This window comes from Sesamum indicum, linkage group LG6 (genome assembly GCF_026168435.1).
Source record: "Sesamum indicum cultivar Baizhima isolate 11 linkage group LG6, ASM2616843v1, whole genome shotgun sequence".
Classification (NCBI taxonomy): Eukaryota; Viridiplantae; Streptophyta; class Magnoliopsida; order Lamiales; family Pedaliaceae; genus Sesamum; species Sesamum indicum.
The window spans coordinates 21,127,206-21,147,700 of NC_142662.1; the positions used below are offsets into that span (position 1 = coordinate 21,127,206).

At 33.9% G+C, this 20,495-nt stretch overlaps 2 protein-coding genes, 1 non-coding gene and 1 pseudogene across 9 annotated transcripts; 3 read left to right on the top strand and 1 right to left on the bottom strand.

Moving 5' to 3' along the window:
* The first annotated feature begins 1,774 nt into the window (after positions 1–1,774).
* On the top strand, positions 1,775–3,690 carry LOC148787905 (uncharacterized; annotated as a pseudogene).
* On the bottom strand, positions 2,156–2,262 carry LOC148787906 (small nucleolar RNA R71). The gene has a single exon (XR_016066265.1). It is a non-coding gene; the product is annotated as a small nucleolar RNA R71 (small nucleolar RNA).
* A 7,242-nt stretch (positions 3,691–10,932) lies between the features above and the next one.
* On the top strand, positions 10,933–12,730 carry LOC105163915 (actin-1-like). Its single transcript, XM_011082447.3, has 5 exons — positions 10,933–11,020; positions 11,207–11,283; positions 11,375–11,768; positions 11,894–12,507; positions 12,594–12,730. The coding sequence occupies exons 2-5, from the start codon at positions 11,224–11,226 to the stop codon at positions 12,657–12,659; spliced, it is 1,134 nt and encodes a 377-aa protein (XP_011080749.1). The 5' UTR covers positions 10,933–11,020; positions 11,207–11,223; the 3' UTR covers positions 12,660–12,730.
* A 3,591-nt stretch (positions 12,731–16,321) lies between these two features.
* BLOS1 (GCN5L1 family protein) lies at positions 16,322–20,363 on the top strand. Of its 7 annotated transcripts, XR_002287303.2 has the most exons (7): positions 16,322–16,509; positions 16,806–16,916; positions 17,078–17,283; positions 18,365–18,458; positions 19,471–19,581; positions 19,696–19,796; positions 19,954–20,363. XR_002287303.2 is itself a non-coding variant. In XM_011082444.3 (5 exons), the coding sequence occupies exons 2-4, from the start codon at positions 16,814–16,816 to the stop codon at positions 18,452–18,454; spliced, it is 399 nt and encodes a 132-aa protein (XP_011080746.1). In that variant the 5' UTR covers positions 16,322–16,509; positions 16,806–16,813; the 3' UTR covers positions 18,455–18,458; positions 19,932–20,363. The 7 variants fall into 7 exon arrangements, 3 of the variants coding, with proteins under 3 accessions (XP_011080746.1, XP_011080745.1, XP_011080744.1); XR_002287301.2 differs by lacking the exons at positions 19,471–19,581; positions 19,696–19,796 and adding an exon at positions 18,907–19,119 and having other exon boundaries at positions 19,942–20,363; XR_847958.3 differs by lacking the exons at positions 19,471–19,581; positions 19,696–19,796 and adding an exon at positions 18,907–19,119.
* Positions 20,364–20,495: the final 132 nt, after the last annotated feature.

The following is a 20,495-nucleotide window of genomic DNA, read 5'->3' on the forward strand; positions in this document are numbered from 1 at the left end:
AAATTAGGAACATCACAATTGCTTAAATTAATTAATTAAATTTCTTACTTTTAGACCCTTATTTCGTGGGTAGGGGCTTGATGTGCGATCAAGATCCTTAAGAACCAAAAGATATAAAATACCCAATACAGATAACGAGATAATACAGTGAGATATGTTTGACATGATAGAAATTGATTAGGGCAAAATATATGATATATTTTTCTATTGTGATATGAAATACCCAATATTTTTGTGATATGATGTTTGTTCTTGAGTGTATTTATGATATTTTAGGTGCTTTTATGAAAGGAAAAAAAAGGTTGCAAGAAAGTGGCTAACATGTGAAAAAAAAAATTCTAGTAGCAGTGCTGCCAAAATGATCCGTGACTCATGAGTAATTAGAAATCTACATGACAGAAGCTGGTGTTATTATTACTCGTGCCCACGGGCTATCGGACATGCGGTAGGCGAAAATTAAAAATTCCTAAGTTGAGTGCTGATACGAAACATGTTGTGGTGCTACTTTATTTACTTGTAAAATATTTTGAGAAGCTTGGTAGGAATAGAATTAGTTAGGAAAGAAAATAAAGGTTGATTGAAGATAAATTCCTTGTCCATCCTACCATATTGAAGAACTAGCATAAAGGGAAGAAATGAGATAAGAGAAGGACATCTTTTTGCCTCGAGAAAATTCTGAAATTGATATCAAAGCATGAAGAAAAGACAATGAGACGAGTGGAGAAGTAGATCTGGCCCAGGAGTGATAGCCATTCAAGCTTGATTTTCTATCCAATGGGTTTTTCTAAATCTTTCTTCTTTGTGTTAGATCGAGCTAGTATGAACTAATTTACTTTTTGCTAAGGTTTTGGGAAGCCTAATGGAGACAATATTTTGAATATTTTTACCGAATTTTGATATGTTTGCAAATTATTATGCTTATTATTATAATTTGAGAGTCTGATCATCTTTTAGATTGAACTAATTATGTTGATGAACTGAAAGAAAATTCGGCATAATGGATAGGATAATTTGTGGTGTGAATTGATGATATGTAGACACACATAGAAATGATTCATTTAGTTGCAAAGGTTGTTCAAAGATCTTAGTGTATTATTGCACGAGTTTTAGACTGGAGGAATCCATTAATTCCTTGATAGTAATAGGTTTGGTATAGTTCGAAAGAGTATATCGAATTAACTTGAAAAGAACCTCAGTATATTAGAACACTTGCTCGTTAGATTAATCTGTTAACTTCATATTCATTCGATCAGTAAGGTGGACCTATAGCCTTAGCATCTTTTTTTCATCATTAAATCTTCTCCAACACTTTTGTTTGCCTTACTTCCCTTAATTATTGCATTCCGTAGTATTAATCTACCACTTGATTCTCGTCCAAATAATCGTAGATTACTTATAGTTTTGGTACTTCATTTTAATCCTCATGAGATTGATATTTGTTATACTACTTGATAGCTAGTGCACTTGCTAGTGATACACATATATTTTTGCAATCAAGTTTTTGGCGCCGTTGCCGAGGATTTAATTTGAAGTATATCAGAACTCTCTAATCTTGGTTAATTTGAATTTTTATTATGTTTACTTTTTGCCTCACCTAGTCTCTTGTATGGTTAACAACTTTATGAAATGAAGCAGTGGTGGAAAGTTGGCACACTTCGACTCAGAAATTCAGAGAACATTCCATCGATAAAAAAACACTATTGAAAGAAGCAAAAATAGTGGAAGTTCTACTATAGAAGAACAAGTTGCAATTTTTTAGACAATTACGAAGAATATGGGAGCTGTAAAAGGACCGATAATACAGTACTTGTTCCCAACAGCTGATGGGACAATCTCTAGGATTGCTAAGCCTACTGTCTAGGGCAACAACTTCAAAATCAAGCCGGCCATCTTTCAAATTATTTGATCAAGTGTGCAATTCTCTGGTTTGCTTGACGAGGACCCCAACAAACATCTTGCTAATTTTCTTGAGATTTGTGATACTTTTAAGTTTAATGGTGTTAGTGATGATACTGTTAGACTTAGGATTTTTCTATTGTCATTATGTGATAACGCCGAGGATTGGCTTCAGTCCTTACCTGCTGGTAGTACCACTACATTGGCTGCATTAACACATAAATTCCTTGCTAAATACTTTCCTGCCACTAAAACTACTAAAATGTTAAATGACATTACTTCCTTTGTGCAGTTAGAAAGGGAATCATTGCATGATGCATGGGAACATTTCAAAAACATGCTTAGAATATGCCCTCATCATGTGTTCCCCGTATGCCAACGGTACAAACCTTTTACAATGTCATGTTAGCTTACCGAGCTCCAATTGATGCAGCTGCAGGTGCCACTATTATGAAGAAACTACCATCAGAAGCATTGAATATCATTGATGAGATATCAACCAATCTATACTCCTATGGGCAATCCATACTCCTATGGGCATGAGTAATCGGCATTCACAACGTCGATGCAGTAACCACATTGTCTGCTCAAATGGCTGCACTAACACAACGAATGGATAATTTTGGAGCTACAATGTGGAAAGATGCACCAATAGGACTTTGTGGTGCATGCGGTCAAATGGGACAATTAAGTCGAGATTGCAAAGTAGGAAATCAATTTGCCATTCATGGAGATGCTAACTTTGTTTTTTATGGTGGCAGGTTTAATTTCAACTCATACTCCAACACTTATAATTCGGGATGGCGTAGTCACCCTAACTTTTTGTAGAGTGACAATTAGCAGCAAGGACCATTGGGATATCATCAATCACAGCAGCAAGCCTAGCAAGAGAAGAAGAGCAACTTAGAATACATGGTTTTCAATTTCATCACAGTAGCAAACACACGATTCCAAAATAAAACTACATCAATTCAAAATTTGGAGGTGCAAGAGGGACAATTGGCAAGCATAGTCTCTAGAAGAAAAGAGGGACAACTCCCAAGTGGCATAGAGAAATTCTCAAGAGAACAAGTTAATGCCATCACTATGAGAAATGAAAGATCTATTTGAGAAGAGTCATCGAAAGAACGAGAGGAGGAAGCACAAACTCAAAAAGGAGAGGAACCCCAAGAGGAAATAATAAGGGGTCCTCTTAAACTTAATTTAAATGTTGTTCCCCTTTATGTTCCATATCCTAAAAGAATTATGAAGGCTAACTTGGATAAACAATTTGAAACTATCATTGAGATATTGAAAAAGATTCATATTAACATCCCTCTGATTGATGCTCTTACGTAGATGCCGAGCTATGATAAGTATGATAAGTTCTTGAAGGAGGTGCTTTTGAACAAGAGAAAGTGGGAAGGAGGTGAAACGGTGAAGCTTAATGAGGAATGCTCGGCAATTCTACAGAATAAAGTACCATCAAAACTCAAGGATCTAGGGAGTTTTTCTATCCCTTACACTATAGGAAATATTGGTGCTAGCGTTAATTTGATATCATATTCGATTTTTGAAAAACTTGGAATGCATGAGCTTACTTCCACTAGAAGCATTAAGTATCCTAGGGTGATAATGGAAGATGTGTTGGTCAAAGTACGCACATTTATCATCTCTATTGATTTCATCATGCTAGATATGAAAGAACATAAAGCTATGCCATTAATTCTAGGAAGACCTTTTCTTACAACGAGTAGAGCCTTGTCGCTGTGCAAAAAGGTCAACTCAATATTAAAGTTAATGATGAATCTATAGTCTTCAATGTGTTTAAGCCTATGAAATATTTGCACAAGAAGGAGCATGACATATTTATAATTGATAGCATTAATACCCTTGGAACTTATGATGCGCATTTAGTCAAATGTGATGATCCCATAGAATATTGCATAAACAATTCTAATGGGGATAATTTGCAGGACATAAAAGAAGAGCATGAGGAGGTTATAAATTTTTTAAACACTAGACAAGAATTAAAGTCAAAACTACAAAAGGTGTTGTTTTTAATGGATCTACTCCCAATAAAAAAGTAAAACCACCAGTTGAAGCATCGATTGAAAAAAACAAGTGAGAATAAATGACGTCAACCTAATAGGATGAAGAGATGGAGGAATCAAGCTTACAAGAATGTTGAATTATACAAGGAACGCACCAAGGCGTAGCATAATCTCATGTGAGAAAGGAAAAAATCGAAGGACAGTAACAAGTGGCATCATAAAGACAAAGGTCCTATTAGAGTGGATTGGCAAAGGCTCAAGCAATATATCAAGGGAACACCACCATTTCCCGTTGACCATCCTCTTCAACTTTACACCAATTGAGAATCCTACCATCGAGCTAATGACGTTAAACAAGCTCTACATGGGAGGCAACCCATGGGTGTTATATTTTACAAGGTCACTTTTAAGCTTAGTCGAGCGAATTTCTGACAGCCCGTGCCTACGGCATATGCAAAAGACACTTGCAGTCTCGCAAATCTTTGATAGTCCTCACCCACGACTTACCACCAGCACGCTCGACTTGATGCTCCCACTTATTTTCACTTTTTGTTTCCTAATTTTTCGATCCTTATACTCCTTATCTCTTTTCCCCTTATTTTTTTTATCTATATTTAAAAAAATCAAAAAATAGATAAAAATCCCTAATTAGGCATAAAGTTCAAAAGAGGGTTCCAACCCTTTCACAATTGTGCAGCTCCACCACCGCTCTGCTCTCGGCGGTCACCAGACTTTGCATCGCCGCCGCAAAACAGCACACCATCTTCATCGAGCGACGCGCTTCCATCCACAATCCCGCCAGTCGCCATTTTCATTGTTTCTTCTCTCCACTATCTCTCTCCCATCTTCAAAACTTTTGGGATAGGTTTTCGTAATGTTGCGCATGCTAGTGCCGCCATATCCTCCAACATTTTGCCGGTGGCATTACAACGACTACTATCCACCAGTCGCCGCTTCGTCACACTCAGACATTTTTTTTTATTTTCTTATGTTTCCATTTTTCCCCTTATTCCCTATTTTCTGTTTTTTTTTCTTTCTCTGATACTGACATACGATTTTTCATTTTTTTCAGATTTTTGCTTACTTCTCTTTTATTTGCAATTATCTAGTGCTTTTAACAGGTTCAAGATGGACACTCCACGGCTTTCTCGTTCACACTATTGATTCAGCAAAAAAAAAAAAACGTCGCTTTCCCCTAACTGACAGCAACCTCGATGGGAACCCCAACTTTCGCTCTCAGTCATTAGGGCAGTATTATACTCTTTTATTCTCATTTTTGTCTCTAGGGTACAGGACATTTAGGGCAATGTCATTCTTAAGTGTGGGGGTGGGGACTTTTATGCTTTCATGATAATCTTGGTTCGAGATGATGTGCTTTCATTTATTAATTTTTTGGTTGCATGTTGAGTTTGTTCTGTTGAATCCCAATTTGACTCTCTTTGACATTATAAATGAATAAATTGTTAGGATTGCAAGAGACAATTGACATGAATAGGGAAGAATTCAAACGTGACGCATTTGTTCCAATTGTCTTGATAATTGTTTTGAATGATGAATGCTTGTGAGTAACACATAGTGCTGCTATATTTTGGTTTAATTGTCTGATTGTCATCTTTGATTTGATTTTTTAGAACTTGCTTGGTTATACATATTGAGGTTGCATTGTTGATTTTGGTGTGGTGAAAGTAATAAGGGCATTAGGACCATCCTAAAAAGTTTTCTATGTTAAGTGTGCATAAATATCCACCCTTAATAGCCCAATTAAGTATGAGCCTAATTTCGTTGTAATTATAGCCAAAGATACAAAACCTTGATGAGCATATTTTTTCATTATACCTTTGAACCCCAGTTTTAAATGATTAGAAGCAGCTTGTGGACTGCTTTTTCCATCAGCATATGGTTCAAATGCACAATCTACACTACCTCTGAACAAAGAGTTGGGTATGAAGGGAGAAGAAATGCAGATTTATTAGGAAGGGGGAATTCGAATCTATCTCCAGTTGTTCAACCTCCAGCTATTCCACCTTCAACTTTTCCATCTCCAGGTGTTCCACCTCCAACTGTTCCATCTTCAATCGTGGGGGAAGGGGCTTCAACCACTATTAGGAGTAGAAATAAGCGGCTAATCATTATGGAGGTTTTACAAAATATAAGGGACTGTTCAAAAAGAAGGCCAAGGAGACCATGATATTGGGGTAGAAATCGTTTAATTTCTGATTTTGTTTTTGTCTGAAACAGTAATTTGGGCTATGGCTTGTTCAGTTTTTGCCAGGTTATGCATTGTTCAGGTTTTTGCAAATATTGCACTTTAAATTATTTTTATGTTTGCAATTGGCACTTTGAATGAATTTAACAATTAGCACGTTGAATGATTTGTTGCACTTTGAATGATTTTTATATCAGCAGTTGGCAGTTTCAATGGTTTTGTTTTTAATGAATTTATTGATTTAGTGATTCTATTTTTAATGTATTTATCTTTGCTATTGTTGAAGTTAATTCACTGAAATAGGGCAACAACATTAGTGAATTCCAGGCCAAAACTAAAGCAAATTATACACAATTCATTGCAAAATAAATAGATAATTTTCTAGATTTTACATATTTTAGAAAGAAAGTACAAAAATGAGGCCAAAATGATGGGAAAATGAGAGTAAAACATGAAAACATGAAAGAAATAAACCAATAGTCTTTAATTTAGCATAATAAGTGCAAAAATATCTTTACACAGGCCAAAAAGCATAGCTTCTCAGCCGCACTCAAAGCGCATGTGCAACACATCTGGCTTGAGGGGGTCTGTTTGTTATATTTTTTGAAAAACACAGGGGATTACTGGATTTTTTTTTTCACAGGGCGGGTTTTAAACATTATTTAAACATATGGGGTAAATTGCACTTTACACTTTTTATTAAGGTTGATTACTAAAAATCCTGTGATATAGGAAATTTTGCTCTTTATACTTTATTTTTTAGATTCAGTTGATGAAGCAACCTGTTTTACTATGAAGATAATTCGTGGTGATATTATGAAAATGGAACCTATTAAGCACAATTGAGGGTGTAGTGTAGACTATTTTGACAATATCGATTAGGAGATGTTTGGGATTATTAGATTACAATACAAGAATTAGGCTGTGATTCTAAATCTTTTAAGTTTCAGTCCAAATTAGGGCATAGCTTATACATATACACAAAGCGATGCAAACATTTATAGGCTTTTAACATACTCTCACAGAAGCAGAGAGGTGGAAATATACTTAGAGCACTTAGGTGTGAATATGCAAAGTGATGGTTTAGGGAAAAACATGAAATATTGAGACAACTTGGGGGAAAACAGATAGAGTTGGTCGTATCTTGAAGAGTCTGATCTTGATATTGATTTTTTAATTTTAGATGAGGATATGGATGGAAACATAGAGGGGTTAGAGGAATTGGCTAACATTCATACTTCAGTTGTCTGATTCCCAAAAAAAAAACATTGTGAACAACCGCATTAAAATGCTTATAATTGGTTGGTGAAAAAACCTCCCTACCAGTGGTCTAGATCTCATTTCAGTCCAAACATTAAATGTGATATCCTACTCAACATGTGTCAAAGTTTCAATTCTTTTATTCTTAGAATTAGGATTAAACGAATTAAACCTATGCTTAAAGGTATAATGAATTTGTTGATTCCAAGGATGCAAGTTAAATGAAACAAGGCTAGGCAATGGGTTATTTGATATGCCCTAAAATCAAGACGATACTGGAAAAGATTTGGGACAATTATATTTTTCATCCTTCATCTTTGTCACTAAAATGATTTGAGTCGGTCATGTTCCATGACTTACAGAAATGGTCACTAATGGGTTACGATTTTTTAACAGTATTGATCCATGAAGTCAACTCACTGTCCAAAACTAACAAAATGTAACAACGTAACACGCACATGTCGCTGAAAATGGGACGAATTATGCCAATTACAATGTAAATCAAAACGAAATCAACTTTATTATTGCTTCTTACTTCAACTGGTAATTGCAAACAATAAAAAAGAAAGAAAGAAAGAAAAAGCAAGCTACTTCGATTTATTCGAGAGATGGTGGTCCCTCCCCACCATCGTCTCCTCCACCTCCTTCACCTCCGTCAGAAGGTGGAGGAGGTGGCAAAGGATCAGCACATTTTTTGAAACAGAAGCAGATTCCACGAGAGCATCGACCAGAGAGGAATTTTTCCCGTTTGCAGATTGTTTTACAGTTGCTTGTCTGGTTTCTAAGGTAACATCTCCCACGATACTTCTTGCTCTTTGAGTAACATGTTCGTGCTTCTGATTGTATCGATACTTCATCTATAGTATTAATTCCATAAATAAAAACCGAATATTACCATGAAAATTATATACATTGCAATTAATTTAGCGAACCTAAACTAATACAAATTGAATTCATATTTGCAACGTAATTTGTTTACATTTAAAAATAATAGATAACAATCAGATAACGGTTTATTGTACTTGCTACGCTACTTGCACGAATGTGCAATTAAACTTTATCTAGATTAAAATTTGGATAAAATATAGCTACCTACCATGAGATCGAACATAATTATGAATGCCCACCTCGTTGTTTGAAAAATAAAAAACACCCCCCTCAAATGAAAGAATTATTAATCCTGATAGTGAGGAGGAAATTACTACTTTACTTTTGCTGATTTAAAAAAAATTGAGAAAATGTAAAAAATAATTGAGGTTAAAGTAAATAATCCATAGGGCATATTAGTCCATAAAAGTATTTTAAATTTTTTTAAAAATATATAAAATTATAATTCATAATCCAAAACGGAAATTTTGGTTAGCTGACCATAAAATTTGATGGAAACCTAGTAGAGGCTAACGGAATGAGCTCATTGTTAGGCGGATGTTAAAATCAGAGGGTATTGATAATTTTTCGGAAAAAGTATTATTTTAGTCCGTTAAGTATGCTTAATTTTAATTTTAGTTCGATAACTATATCTATTTTTGTTTAGGTCCAGTAAAATACGAAATTGCTTACTTTTAGTTCATGAAATTAACTATATGACATTGTTTCATGAAAAAAATTATGAGTAATTACAAACTAAAGAGAATTTCAACTGGTTATTGGTTGAATCAACTGTTTATATGCAAATAAAAAATATACTTATGATTTATGAGTGCTAAAAACTTAGCAGAATTATTACATGTCAAAAATATGAAAATAAATAATTCAAAAATAGTCTGGTGAAAAATTTTATTCTACATACGCAAACATTCTTACACATTCAAGAATGATTAGAGAGAAACATTACCAATTAAGAGCAGCAAACATTCTTACACATATACAAGAATCATCAAAGAGAAACATTACCAATTAAGAGTAGCATGAGTAACAGAACTAGTACAGAAACATTTTTCTCCATCTTAATTTTGGGAAATGAGAACATATTTGATTTCTAAGCAGCTGAGACATAATTTATACTTGCAAATGATGAAAGCCAGGGTATAGCTAATTACAAATGTCCCAGGGTTCAAATTTGCATGGAGTGATTAGAGGTGAAATTCATTGATTGCATGGAAATTATATTTATATAGTTTTTCTACTAAAAATTGTCCATTATCCACAATTTTTTTTTTTTTGAGCCAATCACAATGCAAGCCCCAATTTAAAAAGTCACATGCCTGGCATGTGACTTTTTCCGGCGAGTGACTCAATTTTCCGACCAAATATGCACCAAAATTGAGATTTTTTCAGTTTTACGAGACCAAAATTGGACCCTAGTAACTTAAAGGATTAAAACAAGAATGGCCTGAAATTAGGGACGAAAATTGCCTTTTATCCTTATTTTTATCAAATGTGATTTTGATTGAATTATCAAATGTAGAAACATAAAATATACATATCAAATACAAAAAATCAATCAAAAACGAAGCGCATGAATAACACAACAAAGTCGGAGAGGGGTTAAATACTATTTATACGGATAAAATATTTTTTTAGCCTCATATAATAAGAATACAATTATTTTGGTACCATAACTTTAATAGATGACGCCTTTAGTACTATAAAATTCAAAATTACTTCTTTTTAGTCCCAAAAATTAGTCATATGCGTTGTTTGGAATGAAAAGGAAATAAATTCAAATTACCCTCCTGAAATATTGGAAAAGGGCAAAAAAACAAAAAACAATGAAAAAAAGGGCAAAGAGATTCCCCAACCTTTTAATAAAGAAACATATTACCCCACATCCGTTAGGCAATGTAGTTCACTCGCCCATTTTGTGATTGATTTAACTATTTTAGCTAAACCAAAATAACTAAACAAATCGCAAAAATGGGCGAGTGAACTACACTAATCCTGCATAGGGGGGGTAATATGTTTTTTTATTAAAAGGTTGGAGAGGCCCTTTGCCTTTTTTCTTTTTTAGGGTGATTTTTGTTATTTTTCAATATTTTAGGAGGGTAATTTAGATTTATCCCGGACTATAACGGCGCCCCAAACAATGCATTTTAGCATCAAATCCACACCGCATATGATCTTTTGAAACTAAAAACGCGTGATTATAAATTTTATGTAACTAAAAATCAGACTCGCCATACTTATGATACCAAAAAAAACTACCCTTATTTTATAGGACTAAAAACGCATTTTACCCCCCTTCGTTTATGAAATATGGGGCAACTTTTTAAACTTAATTTCCCGAAATTAAGTGAATTTTTATACTTATTTGATTTTTACACCAAAGTAATTTGTATTCAACAATAGGAAAGAGAAAGAGAATTGCGTAAAGAAGAAAATGAATGTAAAAAGTTTGAGAGAGCAAGAAAAAAGGAATGGAGTGAATGAAGTGAGATGAAATGAGCGTAGAAGCATAAAAATAGGGAAGTGTGATGCAGCCACCACCACTTCAAATAGAACGATGACCCAACCAACCTTTCACCCTCCACCGTTCATTCATACTACTTAATTATAACACATTCCCTTTATATAAACAGCTCAACTCACTATTCCCAAATTCGCTAACTGCAAACGTATACATACATACTCCTCTCCTCGTCTCTTCCCATCTGTTTACCCTCCAAGAATTTGCACTTTTCAAAAGGTATACACACACTTTTGCATTTTCATTCTCATTTTCTAGATTGTTGCTTGTCGAATCTGATTTGGCCGATAGAATTGGGTTCGGGCTAGAATTTGCCATGTGGTGTAGTGTAGAGTGACATGCATATGCATGTGCATGTGCAGCTTCATTTTGGGGTACTTACTGAAACTTACTAATTGAGTACAGAAAGTAGTATAATTAAGATGGCAGAAGCGGAGGACATTCAGCCACTCGTGTGCGACAATGGGACAGGAATGGTTAAGGTACATATATGTAATCTAAAATTTCTGGGCATGCGATATCGCAATGCTTTGTTCACTAATAGCTCGAGGCTGCTTTTTGTACTGGTTGTAGGCTGGATTTGCTGGAGATGATGCTCCAAGAGCTGTATTCCCTAGCATCGTTGGGCGCCCCCGTCACACTGGAGTTATGGTGGGTATGGGGCAAAAGGATGCGTACGTTGGAGACGAGGCTCAATCCAAGCGTGGTATTTTAACTCTCAAGTACCCGATAGAGCATGGGATAGTGAGCAATTGGGACGACATGGAGAAGATATGGCATCACACGTTCTACAATGAACTTCGTGTTGCCCCAGAGGAGCACCCCGTCCTCCTAACTGAAGCACCTCTCAATCCCAAGGCCAATAGGGAGAAGATGACTCAGATTATGTTTGAGACGTTCAACGCTCCGGCCATGTACGTCGCTATTCAAGCCGTGCTTTCCCTGTACGCTAGTGGTCGTACCACCGGTAAGATAATCTTTCAGTGTGATTGATGTATGATGTACAATTTAGAATAATGAGATGTTGTTACGATTTTTGAGCTAGTGATGGCAGCTTCCAAAGGATAATTTCCTATTACATTTCCTGCTTAGGTATTGTGTTGGACTCTGGTGACGGTGTGAGCCACACCGTCCCTATCTATGAGGGCTACTCCCTCCCACACGCCATCCTTCGTCTCGACTTGGCTGGCCGTGACCTTACTGATTACTTGATGAAAATCCTGACCGAACGTGGCTACTCTTTCACCACATCCGCGGAGCGTGAAATTGTGAGAGACATGAAGGAGAAGTTATCTTACATTGCTCTAGACTATGAGCAAGAACTTGAGACTGCAAAAACTAGTTCTTCGGTCGAGAAGAGCTTTGAGCTGCCAGATGGGCAGGTGATCACCATCGGCAATGAGCGATTCCGGTGTCCCGAGGTTCTGTTCCAGCCCTCAATGATCGGAATGGAAGCAGCTGGAATCCATGAGACTACATACAACTCCATCATGAAGTGCGATGTCGACATCAGGAAGGACCTTTACAGCAACATCGTACTCAGTGGTGGTACTACCATGTTCCCTGGAATTGCTGACAGGATGAGCAAGGAAATTACAGCCTTAGCTCCAAGTAGCATGAAAATTAAGGTTGTTGCTCCTCCTGAAAGGAAGTACAGTGTCTGGATTGGGGGCTCCATCTTGGCATCTCTCAGCACTTTCCAACAGGTAATTAGAGTCTTACACAACACATAATTAATCGATGAAGGAACATCGATCCTTCACATATTCTAATCCAATCATATTTTGTACAGATGTGGATAGCAAAGGCTGAATACGATGAAGCAGGTCCATCAATTGTCCACAGAAAGTGCTTCTAATCAGGCAATGTACGCAGTGTACGAGATGGAGATGACATTCATTTTTTAATTGACTAGGATATAAAATTAATTATTCATGATAATAAAATCATGAGATCAAGTATTATCAAATCAAGTTTGTATATGTATATTTTACCTTTTATTTATAAGATTTCATTGATATTTGATATAATTTTCATAAAATAGATAACATTATTAAATATTATAATATATGAAAGAATTTTTTTTATTTTGTCCCATCAATCAACATAATAATAATGATATAATTAGTATTATAGTCTAACTTCAAGTGATTTTAAAGTTTAAATTATAAAATTTAATTTGAAAATTCATCATATCGTATCCATGTACATGTAGAAAAAATGTGAACACTTTTCTATTAAATTTTATTTAAAATATTAAATACATTTACATACACTAATGTGTATTATTTATGAAAATATTTAAATATAAAATATGTTAAAAAATAATAATTTGATTATAGTGGTATCATGTCATTTAGCAATAAAAACCCGTATTATGCCAAACACCCTAAATTAAATAATAAATTCAAAGTAAACAAAAAAAATAATATACTACTATTAAAAGACTAAATACCTACATTCGTATGATCCGAACTCATAATCTAATAGTGAATGACAACTTAAAATATAAAATTTCTTAATTTCAATCATATTAAATCATAGTTGGGTATCATGTACGATATATATGAAAAGCCCGTGATATATGGACGATGATTAGTGATGACAATCATTATCGATCCAACCATTATAATAGTGTGAAATGATGTCATTTTTCATTATAAAAAATAATAATGCATTTTTTTTAGTGAAATAATGTGTCTATTTGCTAAAAATATGGCTATTGAATTTAAAAAATCATAATTTTTTTATAAGTATCCTTTTCAATTGAACATTTTCATTTAATTCTACTGAGTTTTTTGGAAAAGCATTTTGAAATATTTTGTCTTTTATTAAGAGAATTCTGAATACTTTTGGCATTTATCAGGATCTGTAATGTTACTGATGTGGTAAATTTATAGAGCAGTTTCTCATTGCGGAGGAAAGTCCCAGTGGTTGTCCATTGGGTCAAGAAAAGCCGAAGCGTTCTTTGAACTACTGTCACTCTTCACCTATTGGCTATGTACACTTTGTTGTTTCTAAAGAATGTCATCTCTCAAATGGATGTTGGTTCCACTTATTATCAAAATTCTGTATCCAACAATTCTTTTCACTCATAATAATTTATTATTCTGCTTTTAATTATATATATTATGTGCCATAGTGGCTAATCTCATTACAAAAAAACGAAAAAAAAAAGTAAAGTGTGATTATTGTCTCAATATTTTGTGATTAGACAACTAGGGTATCACTATGTTTAGGGTAAATTACATTTTTTGTACTATAAGTGAATCTGCTTTCAATTTTGATCCCACACTTAGGTCAATTCATACATTGAGTCCCACATATTTGAGGACCATTAAGGGATTTTCGTCCAATTGATAACGGCAGTTGCTTTCACCGATAGTCAATACAATCAAAATAAGAGTAAATTATATTTTTTGTCCCATAAGTGGATATATTTTCAAATTTGGTCCCACACGTAAATGTGCGAATTGGCTTGAGTGTGGGACCAAAACTAGAAACAAGTCCACTTATGGGACAAAAAATATAATTTACTCTTATTTTGATTGTATTTACTAACGGAGAGAGCAGCTGTCGTTATTAATTGAATGAAAATCCCTCAATGGTCCTCAAATTGAAAAAGAAAACCATATATGGGACTCAATGTGCGAATTAACCTGAATGTGAGACCAAAATTGAAAATAAATCCACTTATGAGACAAAAAATATAATTTAGCCACTATGTTTACCACCAAGTATTATTCCTCACCAATTCCTGACCCCACTACGTTAAATTTCAACTCACTTAACATTTTTCATTATTGAATCCAAATATTTCTATTAAATATTTAATAAAATATAATTCAGTAGCTTTCTTGAACTTTTTGAAAAAGCAATTAGTTGTTGTATTAAATAATAATATTTTTCTTTCTTTTCTTTTTCTTTTTTCTAATCGACACATTTTCATTTTTCTTAAAATATTAAATATTTGTCTCACTTTTTCACCTTTTTCTTGCTCACCTCTTTGATTCAAAGTGGGTATGGTAGGTTGGGGAGTGTAAATGAGTCAAGCTCGATCGAGCTCGACCTTTTTTGGTGAGTTCGAATTCAAGCTTGAGCTCAATTTTGAGTTTTCTGACTCGAGCTTGGGCTCAGCTCCTATATGATGAGCTCGAGTTTATTTTTTTTATTGATTATTAGATTAAATCATGGGAATCATCAAATTTCTATATAAATTTATAAGTAATAAAATAGATTGCATAATGTATATTATGTTATAAACATACCAAAATATAATATGAAATTTTAATTTATTGTTATAAATATAAACTATAGATTAGTTTAGTAGTAATATAATTAGTACTGAACAATTTAAAATTATATAAAAACATCCATTATCTGAAATAATACAATTGAAATACATAAAAATATTTTATAATTGAGATTAATATATGTTCACAATCTGCAATAAATTTATATATTTATAAATGTTAGTATTACATTGATGTAACTATCATTTTACATTGTTGAACCACATAGGTTAATCGGGCCATCAAAATTCAGATCAAACCATTAGATATCATCAAACTTACAGAAAAATACATTTGGTAAAGTTTTAGACTTATTGGATATACGGATGTCAAGATATCTTACTTGGAACATAAGAGTAATCATTCAAGACGGTATATCGCTTAATCATGCCATGTGATTTTAAATCATATCGTCTGATATGATCTAATGGACAAGTGCTATATATATTTAAGTTTGGTATGAATCGGGTGTCCAAATTTTAAGATGTCGCAATTGTTGATTAAACTTTTTTATCACATTATATATATAATGATAATATAATAAAAATAATTAAAATTGTTCAACCATCAATATTATTATTATTATTATCATTATTTTTAGATTAATTCATAGGAATCACTAAATTTCGACATAAATTTATAAGTAATAAAATGGATTGCATAATGCTTGTATGTATCTTGTTATAAATATAAAACTCAAAAATAGATAAAAAAAAAATATACTAAGTGAATTACTTGTCAATTTTAAAAAAGTATAACACATTACAAATATATATTAAAATTGAACATAAAGTTTATATGTGTCATATCAAATAATAATTTTAATTGTAAAAAATATTATAATTTACTAAATTGTTGATTAAATTTATTTTTGTATAAAATTAAATGTATAAATAAAAGTACCATAATTTATAATTATTCAAAATAAAATATATGATATTGATTAATAATTATAATATATGGTCATTTTGAGTATAAAATTGATAAAGTATTTAATATAAAATTAAATATATAAAAATTTTATAAATAAAATATATATATATAAATTAATAAAAATAAAAAAAATTCACGAGCTGATGAATAGAAATAATTGAGCTCAAACTAAAAATCGAGCTGACTCGCGAGCCGACTCGACTCTTATGCCACCCCTACGAGGGGAGAAAAGAGTGAAAAGTGGAGGGAAGAAAATATATAATATTTTTTTATATTTTTAATAATTTTACTAAATCATTTTCCCTTCCCCACCACCACTTCAGCCTTCACCTCACCCCTACTCTCTGATTCTCTCTTCTCTCACCAGCCAAGTCTCTCTCTCTCTCTCTCGCTCGCTCTGTTTATTCCCGCCATCGTGCACCCTCTCCGTGTTGCTCTCTCTCTCTTTGGTCTGGTTATTGCCGCCGTCGCCGTAAATCAGAGGTATGTGTTACTGTGTAATTAGATGAATGAAGACTATGTATAAATTGAATAGTAATCCATGGGTTTACATTGAGATAACCTTGGCTGATGGATAGATTTCTCTTTGCGTAAAATCTTCTTTCAATTTAAACTTTCTAGTTTATTGGATAAGATTATCACCCAATTTCAAATTTAGAATTGGAACTCTTGGAATTCATTTCTGATCCTTGTAAAATGAAGCATAATTAGGCATAAGAACTGAATTTGTTTTATGCTTTTTTATATTCTTTAAATTTTGTATTTTGCTGCATATGCAGCTTTGGAAATGGAGAGATCGTATCAGGTGGAGGTGGGAAGTCTCGAAGCTTCACTGCTTCAAATGATCAATGATCACAATCATGCCTCTGTTGAGCTTCGTGAAAACACTGGTCAGTAATACTTATATGGAATGTATGCCTAATTTGATGACATGTTGTTGTTTGCAAAATATAGTGTATTATCGAACTCAATCTGTGGTTTGCTTTTGTCTTCTCTTTTCTTTTGTTTTTAATTTTCGCTTTCTTTTGGGTAATATTACTTATGAGATTAGAGAAAGCCAAGAAAGAAGCTATTGGGAAGGCAATGCATGTATCAGATCTGTTGGTAAATGCAGTTAATGGGGGTGTTCAAGAGGTCTTTATAAATGAGAAGCGAATAGAAATGGAAATTAGAGCATTGGCAGCTACTATTATGCGATTCTCGAAGCAAACTGATCAGTGGCTCACGGCTTCTCATGCTATCAATAATGCTGTGAAGGTTAGCAACTGAATTGATTACTAAATAGTGTGTAGATGTGGAGTAATTCATACAATGTGTCCCTTGGTTATGAACCGTGCAATCATAAATAGAGATAAAAGAAATGGTTTTCATGTCGCAAGTCTCTGAGTCCGTAGCTGTTTTTTAACTATTGAGTCAACTTCAGGCCATTTTGCTGCTCTTGGATTCAATATGTTGGTTTCTGAAAACTGTCCTCTGAATTTTGTTTTTTGTATTTATAATCTGGGCCTTGGCAACTGATTACCATTATGAAACATTAATTGGCCATGTTGTAAATACGTGATGTTGTTAGATCTTTGACTTGATGAAAAATATCTCATCTAAGTGGCTTTTATATGTATCTTGTGTGTTTGTGTAGTACTTTTGCCAGGTTGAGAATTATTTTTATCGATATACGTCCATCCATAAATGGCATGTGAGAAGTAAAAGATATACTTATTTCATACTTCCGAGTTAGTTTAGGAAGTACAATTAAGGTTTGTGGAAAAAGTTTGAAAAGGCAGAGTGATATCACTGTCATGTGAGAATGAGAGTGCTACAATTAAAAAGTACAAAGGTTGTGTAACGGTTACATGGTTATACATCATATCTCACCCTCTTCTTAGGACTGGGCTTTATACCTGCATGTCGCTCTGGGAGCGAAAAATGAGGCTAAATATATACAGATATTTTTTCTGAGGCAATTATTTGTTGGCTCGCCTCTTTCAAATCAATGAATAATTCCTTGAAACCAATGGTTAATATCTTTATAATACCATTCTCAGTTCAGTGCAATCTCATATGCCTTATCTAGAGTACTCACTATGTAAATGGGCATAATTAATCAAACAACTATGGTGGAAAATCAAATACTTTCTACTATTTATTCAAGTATAACAGTGTCTTCTTATCTTTGAGAAAAGAAATCAACGCTCACACCCCTGCATCTCTATGGTAGTGGTATGTTGGGATTTCATAAGAATCAGAACTACAAATTAAGCATGTGTTCTTTCAAGATTTTCATTAAATTTAACACAGGATACTCCATTATTCAGAGAGCTTTATGCATATCTATCGACAGGAAATTGGAGATTTTGAGAACTGGATGAAGACAATGGAGCTTGATTGTAAAAGCATTAGTGCTGCAATCTGTAACATCCTTCGAGCTTGATCTGGTAAGGCAACATCTTAAATTCATTATTTTGTGTTTATACTCATATTATGTTTTATTTGTTTATTTGTGAGGGAAATTATTCTGATGAGGCTCTGAAAACAAATACTGTATATACTCAATTGAACCTCTTAAGAAGAATTCCGAGTGCACACTACAAAGTCATGTTGATAGTTGTGGCATTTACATTTCCATGAACAGTTAAATCCTAAACCCTCAAACCAGTGCCCAAAATATCTAGGACTACAGTTTTTGTCTCCTCTCGTATCTGATGCGGTGTCTATAACCATCCGACATCCTTTCCCAATGTCTGAAGTCTTATTTATTAGCAGAGTTGGTGGTTATGCCACTCAGGTATTTAGTAAGCATGGTTGAATTTGAACACTGAGCAAGTGGCTGCTTTGTGGTGCCTATAAATGTCCCTTCATTTCTTTGCATGTAATGTGGAGAAGTTGAGAGAATTCGGAAAGTTTGGCGGAGAAAAGTTAGTGTGCTTGCTTGTGGGGCTTTGACCCATCTCATGTCACTCAGATGAGAGATACTTCTGTTTGGAAGAGAGAATTTTTCCCTCCTCTGAGAAAAAGTGGAGAAACCTATTCCTTCCACTGTAGCAGATCTGGAGAGATTTTTCATCCCATTTCTACAGTGCCACTACCATTTCTCAAGTTAAGTTATATTCTGGAAAACTTTGAGTTTCATGTGTATCAAATTTGATTAGGTACTTCTTGTTTACTTCACAACGTTCAAATACATGTAGTATAGTTATTGGGCGAGCTTCATAATAGTGCATATTAGTAAGCATCTGTCTCATGAATACTTCTCTGTTTCACAATTCTAGAGAAATACACCGAACGAGCATGTGAAACAAGAGTTGCTATGTTGATCTGTTATTTTTTGACTCATTTTCGTTATAACTTGAATATGTTTATTGGATATGTTTAGTGCTGCTGTTATCTTCAAATCCTTTAGCGGAAATTTAGTGATACCTCTTTAATTTGTATATCCTTACACAATAGATGGCCAAATCTGCACTAAGCGCTTCATACATTTCCATCCTCCCAACGCAATGAAGAGCCATCTGGACTAAGGAGACGGAGGCTGTCTTCATTGGTACCATTTATAATGAGGTAGTGAAGGGTAGTATCCGAGGGTTCAATTTTTGTCCCTCACAGTGGACCTTCATTCGAGGAAGGATGGCATCAATGTGTCCTACTCATTCGTACTCTGTTAAACAACTTCAGGTTAAACACCTTAGGCTTGAGCAAAAATGGAAAAGAAATAATATCAATTATTGTGGTCGCACACCAGCTTCAGTGGGACGATGAAATAACTTAGTTACCAGGTCAGGATAGTGTTGGGCACGGTGGTTGGCGGTGCATTCCTATATTCCTCATGTATAAATACTAAACAGAATACATATGTTATTATAATACTTTGTTTTAATAATGCATTTGGGTTAACGCATTATTATTCGAAGAATAATACAGGCTAATCCACAGGATGCTTCATTGAGGAGAAAAGAATGTCCACACTTTCGAGGGTTGACAGTCATATTTGCACCCACCCAGCCACTAGGGGAATGGAGAGGGCATTGACACAAGATCTATGTCGCGGTCAGAGGGACAAGGTCTTATGGAAATATAGTACATCTTAATTGACAATTTGCCGAGTAGATGTTTTGTTTTCACATGTTTTTATTCATGATGTCTGTATTATGTAATTCATTTATGATGTGTGCAAAGAATTGTAATTATTGTAGACTAGTTACTTGTATTTTGTTACTAAATGTTTTTAAAATTGCACAGTTTCGGTGTTGCAATTGTTCTAGATGCTACTTGGAAACAGGGTTATCTGTTGTATATTTTCCGAGATGCTGTCAGATTTTAATCGAAAATGTATTTGGCTAGTATATGATGTTTTATGGAGTTGAAAAAGATTATCAATTGAACAACTTAAACAGTTGTATTTATGAATACTATCTCCTTATTTAGAAAATTATCAATATCCTCTTAACTTTAATAGCTGTCTAATAATCACGACC